Source organism: Callithrix jacchus, chromosome 7, assembly GCF_049354715.1.
Source record: "Callithrix jacchus isolate 240 chromosome 7, calJac240_pri, whole genome shotgun sequence".
NCBI lineage: Eukaryota > Metazoa > Chordata > Mammalia > Primates > Cebidae > Callithrix > Callithrix jacchus.
The window spans coordinates 79316359-79328252 of NC_133508.1; the positions used below are offsets into that span (position 1 = coordinate 79316359).

Consider the following 11894-nt stretch of genomic DNA (forward strand, 5'->3'; position numbering starts at 1 on the left):
TCTCCCTCTTCTTTTTTTTTTAAAGATGGGGTTTCACCATGATGGCCAGGCTGGTCTTGAACTCCTGACCGCAGGTGATCCCCCCAACTTCAGCCTCCCAAAGTGCTAAGATTACAGGCGAGAGCCACCGCCCCTGGCTCTGCTCTCTGTCTTCAATGACTGCTGGCCATTCCCTCCCTCTCTTACTCATTTCTTTGCTGTAACCAAAGTTAAGTTCATGGGTCCTTTCTTTTCAAAGATTGACCACTAATCATTACCGCAGGGCAAAAGATAACAAAAAGAATAAAATTTAGAAATTCTTGCCGGGCGCAGGTGGCTCACGCCTATAATCCCAGCACTTAGGGAGGCCAAGGCGGGTGGATCACGAGGTCAAGAGATCGAGACCATCCTGGTCAACAAGGTAAAACCCCGTCTCTACTTAAAATACAAAAATTAGCTGGGCATGGTGGTGCATGCCTGTAATCCCAGCTACTCAGGAGGCTGAGGCAGGAGAATTGCTTGAACCCAGAAAGCGGAAGTTGCGGTGAGCCGAGATTGTGCCATTGCACTCCAGTCTGGGTAACAACAGCGAAACTCCATTTCAAAAAAAAAAAAAAGAAAGAAAGAAATTCTTTACATTGGGGTCTCTTTTCTATATCTTTTTGAGTCTTTTACATAAAGTTACTGGAAGTCCTTGTTGGGGTTTTATTTCTGAAGATGGGGATCACCAACTGTTAGCAAAAGTTATATGAATTTTGCCTCCAAGAAAGCTGTTCGTCTCAGCTTGCAGCGCAACCCAAGCAGAACACATTCTTCAGGTGGCCATTGTACATTCCAAAGGCCCTCTAGACCAAGACTGTCCATGGACTGTGACGATGGAAATGTTCTAGATCTGGGAGGTCCAGTATGGTAGCTACCAGCCCCATGTGAAAACAAAACACTTGAAATGTGGCTGGTTCATCTGAGGGACTAAATTGTTAAATTTTTATTTATTATTTATTTTTATTGATAGAACTAAGCTGTAGTTTATTACATTTAAATTAGTCCAGATATGGTGGCTCACACCTGTAATCCCAGCAGTTTGGGAGGCCGAGGCAGGTGGATCTCTTGAGGTCAGGAGTTTGAGACCGTCTTGCCAACATGGTAAAACCCCCTCTCTACTAAAAATACAAAAATAAGCCAGGCGTGGTGGCACATGCCTGTAGTCCCAGCTACTCCGGAGGCTAAGGTACAAGAATCTCTTGAACCTGGGAGGCAGAAACCTCTGCCTAGATCGTGAGCCGAGATCGTGCCACTGCGCTCTAGCCTGGCTGACAGAGTGAGACCTTGTCTCAAAAATAAATAAGTAAATTTAAAAAATAGTAAATGTAAAGAGCCAGTTGTGACTAGTGCTACTGTACCAGACAGCAAGCTCTAAACTTAGCAACCCAGTGTACTTGCCCTGGCTTGCTCAGAACTGAATCTCGTAGCTAATACTAGGGACCCTATAATTAAAGCAGTTATCTTTCATTGAATTCTTCCTGTGCCCACATGATGAGCTAAGAACTTTACTTGAATTATCACATTTCACTTTACCAAAAATCCCTATCATAGGTTTGAAAGTGTTAGGGAATCTGGGCGGCGGTCTCATGCAAAGGGGTTAGGTCCACAGATGTCTGCCCTGTTTTGGGTTTCTGAATAATGTGATTTGGGAAACATTAATGAAAAGAGGAGATGAATTTCCCAGGGAACAGGGGTCTGGAGGGAAGGAAGGTGGTATTTTTAAGCCCTGTTGGGTAGTATTTCTTTTACTTTAATGTGCATATGGATTTCCAGGAAATTTGTTATAAAATGGTGGTTCTGATTTGGTGGGTTTGGGTGGGGGGTAAGATTCTGCATTTCTAATCAGCTCTCAGGTGATGCTGATGCAGACTTTGAGAGGCAAGGCAATGGGGAGTAAGAGTCTATCTTTTAATTGAGAACTTGCCATATTCCAAAGGAAAAGACCAAGGAAATAATCTCTTGGTGGCACTAGTCTAGCAGGAATCCATTGCATTCATATCAGGTATCACCTAATCCTGCATTTGAGGCCTTGTGTGAAACAGCTAGGAAGGAGACAGAAGATGTCACTTGATCAGTTCTACCTCCCTATGGAGCACTTCTTTCCGGAACCTTTGTGTTTTGCCTTCCTAGGTTCTGACTTTGGTTTTAGTGAAAATGAAGTTTTCTGTACAACTTTTTTTTTTTTGAGAACAAAGTCCCACTCTGTCATCCAGGTTGGAGTGCAGTGGCACAGTCTCAGCTCACTGCAACCTCCACCTCCCTGGTTCAAGTGATTCTCATGCCTCAGCCTCCCAAATAGCTGGGATCAGAGGCATGCACCACCATGCCTGGCTAATTTTTTGTATTTTTAGTAGAGACAAGGGTTTCACTATGTTGGCCAGGCTGATCTCGAAGTCCTGACCTCAAGTGATCTGCCTGCCTTGACCTCCCAAAGTACTGGGGTTACAAGCGTGAGCCACCATGCTTGGTCTGTACAATTTTAGATATAGAAACCTTGGTTTTATCTCAGTGGGTTCTGGGAGTTTTTTGGTTTTGCTTTTGTGTTTTTGTTATTTGTTTTGAGACGGAGTTTCACTCTTGTTACCCGGGCTGGGGTGCAATGGCGCAATCTCGGCTCACCGCAACCTCAGCCTCCTGGGTTCAGGCAGTTCTCCTGCCTCGGCCTCTGGAGTAGCTGGGACTACAGGCGCGCGCCACCATGCCCAGCTAATTTTTTGTATTTTTAGTAGAGACGGGGTTTCACCATATTGACCAGGATGGTCTTGATCTTTTGACCTTGTGATCCACCGCCCTCGGCCTCCCAAAGTGCTGGGATTATAGGCGTGAGCCACCACACCTGGCCGGTGTTTTTGTTTTTTCAACAGGGTCTTACTCTGTCACCAAGGCTGGATTGCAGTGGCATAGTCACAGCTTCCTCAGTGAATCCTCCCACCTCAGCCTCCTTAGATGCTGGGATTATAGGTGTGCCCTACCACACCCACCTAACTTTTTAAAGGTGAGCTCTCTGCTGGGCGAGGTGGCTCACACCTGTAATCCCAGCACTTTGGGAGGCTGAGGCAGGCAGATCACAAGGTCAGGAGATCAAGACCAGCCTGGCCAACATGGTGAAACCCCCTCTCTACTAAAAAAAATACAAAAATTAGCTGGGCGTTGTGGCACGCTTCTGTAGTCCCAACGACTTGGGAGGCTGAGGCAAGAGAATTGCTTGAACCTGGGAGGCAGAGGTTGCAGTGAACCAAGATCATGCCACTGCACTCCAGGCTGGCAACAGAATGAGACTCCATCTCAAAAAATAATTTTAAAAATTTAAAAATTAAAGAAAAAAGGTGGGGTCTTGCCATGTTGTCCAGACTGGTCTCAAACTCCTGGCCTCAAGCCATCTTCCTACCTCAGCCTCCCAAAGTGTTGGAATTACAAGCATGAACCATTGTACCCAGCTCTGTGAAAACTTTTTATGATGAATTTGGTTATGTATAGCATAAAGAACCTCTACCCTCAGGATTCTCCTGCTGTAGCCTGAATGGGTTCTTTGCTACTTACATGGGAGAGGGTGGCACCTCTGAATTCTGGCAACTCTGCTAGTCTGGTATGCTGCCCCACTCCCTGTGATCCCCAAACCTGGTACCAATATCAAGTGGTAGAGAGCTTTCCTTAATTCATTGTTGCCTAAATTCTCCAACAGATAATATTCATTTGGGGGCACTAGTTAAACCTTCGAATTCCCAAATCCCTTCCCTGGAGTGTTTGATGGAGTGGCTTTGAGGTGAGACCCAGGTTGTTATGTTTGTAACAAGTATCTCAGGTGCTTCTTAATAGAGAAGTGTCGGAAACAGTTTAGTTAGTGCTGGGATGACTTTTATTTTAATATTTGGATCTTAGAAAAAAATATGTAATTGGCACAATACATAATTTTTGTTATTACAGCTTACAGTGAGGTAATATTGAAGTTCATATAGTGATTAGCTTAAAAAAGAAATTGTACCTGTGGATGATAGATACTGTAACAGTTGTGAAAGTGCTAATTGAATGACTGAGGTTTAGGAAACACTGTCTTTCATTCTGGAATTACCTGTAGATGTGAAACATTCCCATAGGGGAAGATTAGGAAGGATGTGTTGGTGGCAGTTGGGCTGGTCCTCTATTCATTCCACAACCAAGCCCTGATGAATTAAGATAGATCCCATGCTGCATATGAGGCTACAGATTTGAAAAGCCGAGTTCCTTCCTTCAAGGAACTCAGTCTCTTGGGAGAACTGACAATTATATTACAATAAAGCACTGTATTGGAGGTTTTAGAACAAGGTAAGGAAAGCAGAAATGCCTTGATCTTCCTGGGGTGGTTGAGAAGACTACAGAAGAGATGATGCTTCAGTTTAGTACAAGGAAGAATATAATTTGTCAGTGGCTAAAACTGGAGAGGACATTCCAGGCAGAGGGAACAGCCTATGCAAAGTCACAAAGGCGGGAAACAGTAGGAAGTATAGAGGAAGCTGCAAATAATCAATTTGACTGAAGCAGGAAGATATGAAAAGCAAATGGTAAGAATGTTGGAGAGAGGCCAGGGCCAGTACTAAGCTTAGCGATTCATATGTTATCCTGAGGCCAGGGGCTGACTTTCAGACATGAAGTATTTTTTCCCCTCTGGGGAAGGAGTGCATTATGCTCCTCTGAGATTCTCAAAAGGGACACTGATCCTCCAAAAAAGAATCAGGCCAGTCGGAGCCACTGAAGGATTTTCAGCAGAATATTGTAGTTGAATTTTCATGTTCAGAAGGTGATTGTGGCAGCATTGTGGAGGATGGGCTTGAGGCCAGGGGGAGTCCCCTGCAGTAGTAGTCCAGGCAAGAGAAAAGGTTTCACGTGAAAACGTGCGTCTGGGGAGCACTGGAGGTTTGGCAGCAAATATTTACGTGCCTGCTGGGCATGTGACACTGTTCTCTGTCCTGACACTCAGAAGCTCTGCCAGCTGAAAAGGCCAGGGAGGAGAGAATGTTTGGCTCCAGTCCAGTCCAGTCCAAAGGCAGAGCTGCTTGCATTGCAGCCAAGTCTTACACACACAGAGGTTCCATTCTCTTCAGTGGAATACTATACAGCCTTAACAAAAAGAAAGATAGATCTGGATGTGTTGGCAAGATTTCTAAGGTCAATTAAGTGACAATCAAGATGTAGTAATTCATGCAAGCGTGATACTGTTTATTCTGAATGACTTCCAGGAATCTCTGCAGTGATATATAGCAGACTGTTGATAATACTTCTGCAGAGTAGAGATAGCAGAGAGACTTTTCAGTTGCCTTATTTATGCTTGAATTTTCTACATTGAACATGTGTCTTATAACAGAAATACATCCTGTTTATATGTAGTTTTAACTAATCCTGAATCCTCCCAGCACCTCCCAGGAGCCTGGCCACAGCTGTGGCTAACGTCAGTTGTGAATCCATCCCTGATCCCTCCATCTCCTCTTCCAGGTCTAATCCAGTCAGTGGCTCCCACCTGGGTGCTCCCTTGGTTCATCTCTCCATTGGGGCATTGAACACACTGTCTCACAAATGTGTTGGTCTGTTTTTCCCTGGACTGAGAACTTCTTGAAGCAAGGACCATGCTGACTAATGTAGTGCCTGGCCTGACACAGCTTAGGTCCTGGCACACTATGCAACTTACAAAGTACATTTGTACATTTCATACCTTTCTTGGGGGCCCACAGTTAACCTTCAGTCTGTGCCTGCAGTACAATGCCAGTACTCATTGTCCGCTGAAGGAAGGGGTGGCTGTGTTTGAGGAATGGCAGGAGGAGGGGGACAATAGTATCTGAGTGTACTCACTCTGCTCTCTTAGTGTAGCTTGCTCGACTTCAAGGCCATAAACCAAGAGTGTGGACTGCCCTTTCTTTCTACCCTGGGACCAAAACCTGCAAGGAAGAAGGATTGCTCTTTGTTCTGGACATCCACAGAGAGCTGTCAGAGTCTGACAGAAAGGACAAAGGCTTTGGAGCCAAGTAGACCAGGAAGCCCCACCACTGTCTAATTCTGTGACTTTAGTCAAGCTATTAAACCCCTTGGCACCCTACTTCACTCCTTTGCATAATTAGATAATATATTATGCACAGAGTTGTGAAGGGCAAATAAATGAGACAGTATGCTTGACCATAAATGTTACTTTACTTCTTCTTGGTTCTTTTGTAATATACTGCTCAACTTTGCTCTGGGGAGCCAAAGGTCTGACCCATGGTGAGAATAAGACCTGTTCTACCCTTTTGGGAAAAGACGATTAGGATAGTAGAGAATAGCTGGGAGTGGCCAGGTGTGGTGGCTCATCCCTGTAATCCCAGCACTTTGGGAAGCTGAGGCGGGTGGATCACAAGGTCAGGAGTTTGAGACCAGCCTGGCCAATATGGTGAAACTCCATCTCTACTAAAAATACAAAAATTGGCTCGGGGTGGTGGTCGGCACCTGTAGTCCCCAGCTACTCAGAAGGCTGAGGCAGGAAAATCGCTTGAACCTGGGAGTTTGAGGTTGCAGTGAGCCAAGATCACACTACTGCACCCCAGCCTGGGCAAGAGCCAGACTCCATCTCAAAAAAAAAAAGAATAGCTAGGAGCATTGTCTCTTATGGGATGTCCCCTTCCAGTTCCTCTGAGGTGCTTACCTTCCCATCCCACACTGACCTCCATGTCTCTGCCATTGTAGGCCTTCCCTTGCTCTTGGTGTTCTTGAGTAAGATAATCTGGACTGGCTCTCGTGTTTGCTTCCCTGCCTGCTGCTGCCCCATTTGATCAAGAGACCCTGGAAGTATCAGAGATTCAGAATCCAAGATTGTCTTCAAGTGTTCATCTGTAAATAAAGTTTTTTTTTATGTGTATGTTTTTTGGTTTTTGGGGGTTTTTTTTTGTTTTGTTTGTGTGTTATTTTTAAATGGTTGTAATAGCCCTGTCTCCTCACACCTCAACTTTAGCTAGGAGACTGGCACTCCTCAGAGGCCAGCATGGACCAGAGCCCTTCTGTTGTGTATTGTTGATGATTCTGACTTGCAAGCAGTTGTAGTAACTCTCTTGGGTTAAAGCTGATGGGCAAAGAAGCCAAAGCCCCAGAACTTTACAGTACTACTTGTTCCGAGGATGTTCCCGATAGGTTCAATTTGGCTAGTTCTGGATGGAGCCCCGCAGGGAAAGGGTCACTAACTTGACCTATCTACCTACCTCAGAACATCCTTGAAAGAGTCAAATAAGAGAGTGGATCTGAAGGTAATTTGTAATAAACAGTAACATGCCTTAGAAAATGTTAGTTTTGGGACTGGGTAGAGTGGTTCACACCTGTAATCCCAGCACTTTGGGAGGCTGAAATGGGTGGATCACTTAAGGCCAGGAGTTTAAGACCCACCTGGCCAAGATGGTGAAATCCCATCTCTACTAAAAATTCAAAAATTAGCTGGGCCTGGGGCATGTGCCTGTAATCCCAGCTACTCTGGTGGCTTGAGGCACAAGAATTGCTTGAACCTGGTGGAGGAAGGTTGCAGTGAGCTGAGATTGTGCCACAGCACTCCAGCCTGGGTGACAGAGTGAGACCCCCATCTTTTTTGAAGAGGCTAAGAAGAAAGTTCCCTGATGTTTCTTTCATGAGGCACTTTCTGGGTGCCCTTTCTTATTTGCCTTCTCCTGTCTTGTGGATGTGGATGCCTCATAACTACCAGCAGCAGGATACTGCAGGAGCAAAGGTAGCAAACAGCTGAATTCTATGACCACAGAACTTACCTAAAAGTGTTGTTTCAGTGTATCAGATGGCAACTCTAGCCAAGTAAACATACTTCAGAGGACATTGTAGAGAAAGGACTGTCATCAAGAGGAGAGATTTTTAAGTAACTAGGGTGGGATTGTAAAGAGATGGGAAGGAGAATGAACAGCTGTGTTCTGGAGCTGACATTCTTGTGATGGGCTGTTCAGCTGAACTCTGTTACACCTGGCACCTGTATTCTATGCCAGTCTCTGTCCTTAGGCCCTGGAGCTGAGTAAGATGTGGCTCATACTTGTGAGAGGCGACAGGACAGTTTCGATGCAAGGTGGTATTAGAATGTGAGCCCTTACAATACATTTGGTCTGTTTTGTTTGTTTTTTAATATAACTGCTGTTGTCCCCAACTCCTGGAAGAGATGAGCTTCTGGTGTGTAGTAGACACTGAATAAATATTTGTTGCATGAATGATAGTGGTATGAGAGGAAGAGGGAAAAAAAGTCTTCTCGGAAGAGGTGACACTTGAGGTAAGTATTGACAGGCTGGAATTCGCCAGCTCAACATGGTGGTGAGGACTTTCTGGGAAGAGGGAATTCTGTTCTTAGGCCACAGTCTGTTAGGGATGGGGGGACAAGGTAAAAGTTGTTTTGCAGAGAAGATACTCGAGATGAATCCCTTGCCCATCACATCACTTAAAGGCAGGCACTGGAATTGTCTGTACGGTAGCCACCAGGGATGGCTGGGGGGGTGTGAGCTCCCAGGATGGCAGGGGGACTAGCAGAGCTCTGGAGTGGCCCTCTCCCACTTTGGAACAGGAGATGAAACTTGTCATGAACTGTTGGTGCTGCTTGTAGAGAGGTGGCTACAAGAAAATTATTTTTATTTTTTGAGATGCAGTTTCACTGTGTCACCCAGGCTGGAGTGCAGTGGCACAATCTCAGCTCACTGCAACCTCTGCCTCCCAGGTTCAGGTGACTCTCCCACCTCAGCCTCCCAAGTAGCTGGGATTACAGGCACACGCCACTATATCCAGCTAATATTTGTACTTTTAGTAGAGATGGGGTTTTGCCATGTTGGCTGATCTGGTGAACCCCTGACCTCAAGTGATCTGCCTGCCTCTGCCTCTGCCTCCCAAAGTGCTGAGGCGTGAGCCACCGTGCCTGGCTGCAAACTAGTTTCTTAAACAGCTCATTCTCAAGCTGACTGAGCAAGAAGAGAGAGCTGAATGAAGTAATTGGATGAGTAAGTAATGATACTTTTTTTTTTTTGACAGAATTTCGCTCTTGTTACCCAGGCTGGAGTGCAATGGTGCAATCTCGGCTCACCGCAACCTCCGCCTCCTGGGTTCAGGCAATTCTCCAGCCTCAGCCTCCTGAGTAGCTGGGATTACAGGCACGCGCCACCGTGCCCAGCTAATTTTTTGTATTTTTAGTAGAGACAGGGTTTCACCATGTTGACCAGGATGGTCTTGATCTCTTGACCTCATGATTCACCCGCCTTGGCCTCCCAAAGTGCTAGGATTACAGGCTTGAGCCACCGCGCCCGGCATTACTTTTTAAAGTAAAATAGAAAAGACAGATGTTACACAATTTGTATTTTTGCTTGAGAAGCCATCCCTTCAAAGCAGTTACATAGTGAGGTTGCTCACTTATTCTTAGGGGTGCTGCTGCAATGTTTACTAAGTGTCTTTGTAACTGGAGCAAAGCTTTCAAGCCTATAGGACATGCTTTTAAATGGCTCAGTGTTGGCAGAACTGCCTTTTGAGGAAAGATTTTAACATTCAAAGTCATCCGAGCTGGAATACATGAGTAGCAGCTGTGGAATCCATCCACTCTCCATACACATTGCTGCTGCTGAAAGCCTTTTTCACCTGGATTACTGGCACAGCTGCCTAGATGACCTTTCTGCTGCCAGTACCCTTTTCAATTCATTTTCTACACCATGTCACTCATTTAACAAATGTTTGAAGGTATTATGTGTCAGGCAGTAAGTTAGATGCCCAAGGAAGTCACAGTTTGGTGGGAAAGATTTAATTAGAGCAATACAGCATGTTAGGATGGGAAGGATTCTTAACCTAGTAGCATCTGAGCCAAGACCTAGAGGATGACGAATTAATCAGGCAAACAGAAAGGAGAAAGGGCAAAGTGTTTTATGTAGAATCGTATGTGGTACTCCAAAGGAAACAGTGCCTAAAGGACTCCACTAGATGACAGTCCTTTCTCTACAATGTCCTCTGAAGCATGTTTACTTGGCTAGAGAGTTGCAAGTGTCTATACTGTAGGGACCTTGTAGTATTTCACCATCTCCCTTGTCATCTGATAAGTGGAAGCAGCACTTTTAACCAAGTTCTATTGTCATAGAATTCAGCTGCTTGCTCCTCTGCTCCTGCAGTATCTTGCAGCCGTTAGTTACCAGGACCTGCAAGGTTGGACAGAGAATGCAAAAGAGACTCTAAGACTTCTTCGAAGTCAGAGAGTCCAGTAAACCACATTAAGGAATCTGGACTACCCTAAGGGTAATGGCAGTCACTGGAAGATTTTAAGTAAGACAATGCCATGATCAGATAGATGTTCTCAAAAGAACTTTCTGGCTGTTGTGGTGGGGAATATTAGAATAAGAAGGAGGTAGAGAGGTGTGGTTAGGAGCCCACAGCACTGCTCTATGCTAGGGGTCAGCCGGCTGCATTCCGTTTTTCTGTGGCTCATGAGCTAAGAATACGAATGGTTTTTAAAATGTTTAAATAGTTGAAAATATGTAAAGATTCGTGTCATGTAAACATTAGGGCTGTTTTCAAGCTCCAAACCTGAGTAGTAAGTCAGAAGCTTAATATGGTCGGCCAAGCTTAAATTATTAACTATTTGCTCTCACAGAAAACGGTTTCCCTACTCCTTGCTCTAAGCAACTGATGATGACCTTGAGTAGTGGCAGTAGGAATGAAAAGACTCTGAACTGACATTTACAGAGTTTAGGACTGACTCAGGACGGCCTTTAGGAGGTGGAATTGACAGGCCTAGGCGGCATTGGTAGGGGTAAGGGATACTGCACTAGCCTCCTAACTGCTTTCTCTACTTCCATTCCTTGCCCCTTTGCAACCCATTCTCCACTCAGCAGTCATTTTTAAAAAGATGCCCCTCCCTACTTATGACTCTAAAATTGCTCTTCTCACTCTTGCCCTTAGGATATATTTCCAATTAAATATACCTGTGACCCTGCCCACCTCTGCAACCCAATGCCACACTGGAGTCTTATTGAACTACTTGACTTGCATTTCCCGAGATCCCACCTCTTCTCGCCTGTACCCTGTGAGCGGAAAGTCAGCCCTCCACCTTCTCCCTGCTTCCACTCCCAAAATACTTCGTGCTTTTAATTTAATTTTATTTTTTTAAAGACGGGGTTTCACCATGTTGGTCAGGCTAGTTTTGAACTCCCGACCTCAGGTGATCCGCCCGCCTTGGCCTCCAAAGTGCTTGGATTACAGGCGTGAACCCACGCCCGGCCCAATATTTCGTGCTTTTGCAGCTCTCGAGTATTTCCAGTGCTAGCTGTTTAAATTCCTGCCGCCATCAGAAGGCAGAAACTGACTCGAGAACTATTCCATCCCCAGCCGATAGTAGACGCTTAAAAAAGAACGAAAGACGGTGGGTGGAGGACTTCAGTAACATCAGGTGGCAGCCTCAATTTTATCGTTTGTGAAACGTGGATAGTAATCCTTCTATCACATGGCTGTTGTCGGAATAAAATGGAAAAACCAAACAGGCTAGCTTGTTCAATAAATGTGAGTTGAATTAAATCTGATTTGTGGCCAGTAGAAAAAGACATGAACACTCGAAGACACTTCTTTTTAATACATGTGTATGCCTGGTAAAACGGATCAGAAGGCAGGTCCCCATGGAGCACACCCTCGCCTTAAACATGCTAAACGTGCTGAGCCCAGGCTGTCTGAGCCTGCGTGGTCCCTCCAAGGTGACTGCTCCGACAAAAGCGTAAGCTCCTCAAACGCATACGTTTAAGGCAATTCCAGAAACCATAGGCTGTGCCGCCACAACACGGCCATTAAAGAAAAGATGACTTTATGCCTGCAGTCATGTTCTCAGATCACAAGGACTGTATTTGGAGCAGAGAGGGAGGGAAGCCTTCTCTTTACGAAGGGCT

The 11894-nt window shown here is 45.3% G+C and overlaps 1 protein-coding gene across 10 annotated transcripts in view; it reads left to right on the plus strand.

The window, feature by feature from the left end:
* Nucleotides 1-11057, plus strand: part of PPIH (peptidylprolyl isomerase H) — a 29998-nt gene extending 18941 nt beyond the window's left edge. For 7 of the 10 annotated variants that reach the window (XM_078331428.1, XM_078331423.1, XM_078331429.1 and 4 more), the window contains one exon: nucleotides 6706-6877. Coding sequence is in view for 1 of the 10 variants with exons in the window: in XM_078331422.1 (XP_078187548.1) it covers nucleotides 6706-6732 (27 nt within the window). In the remaining 9 variants the exon portion in view is untranslated. Of the gene's footprint in view, nucleotides 1-5487; nucleotides 5619-5854; nucleotides 5992-6705; nucleotides 6878-10920 lie in introns of those variants that run through there. The other 3 variants (XM_078331421.1, XM_078331419.1, XM_078331420.1) reach the window with 3 other exon arrangements.
* Nucleotides 11058-11894: the final 837 nt, after the last annotated feature.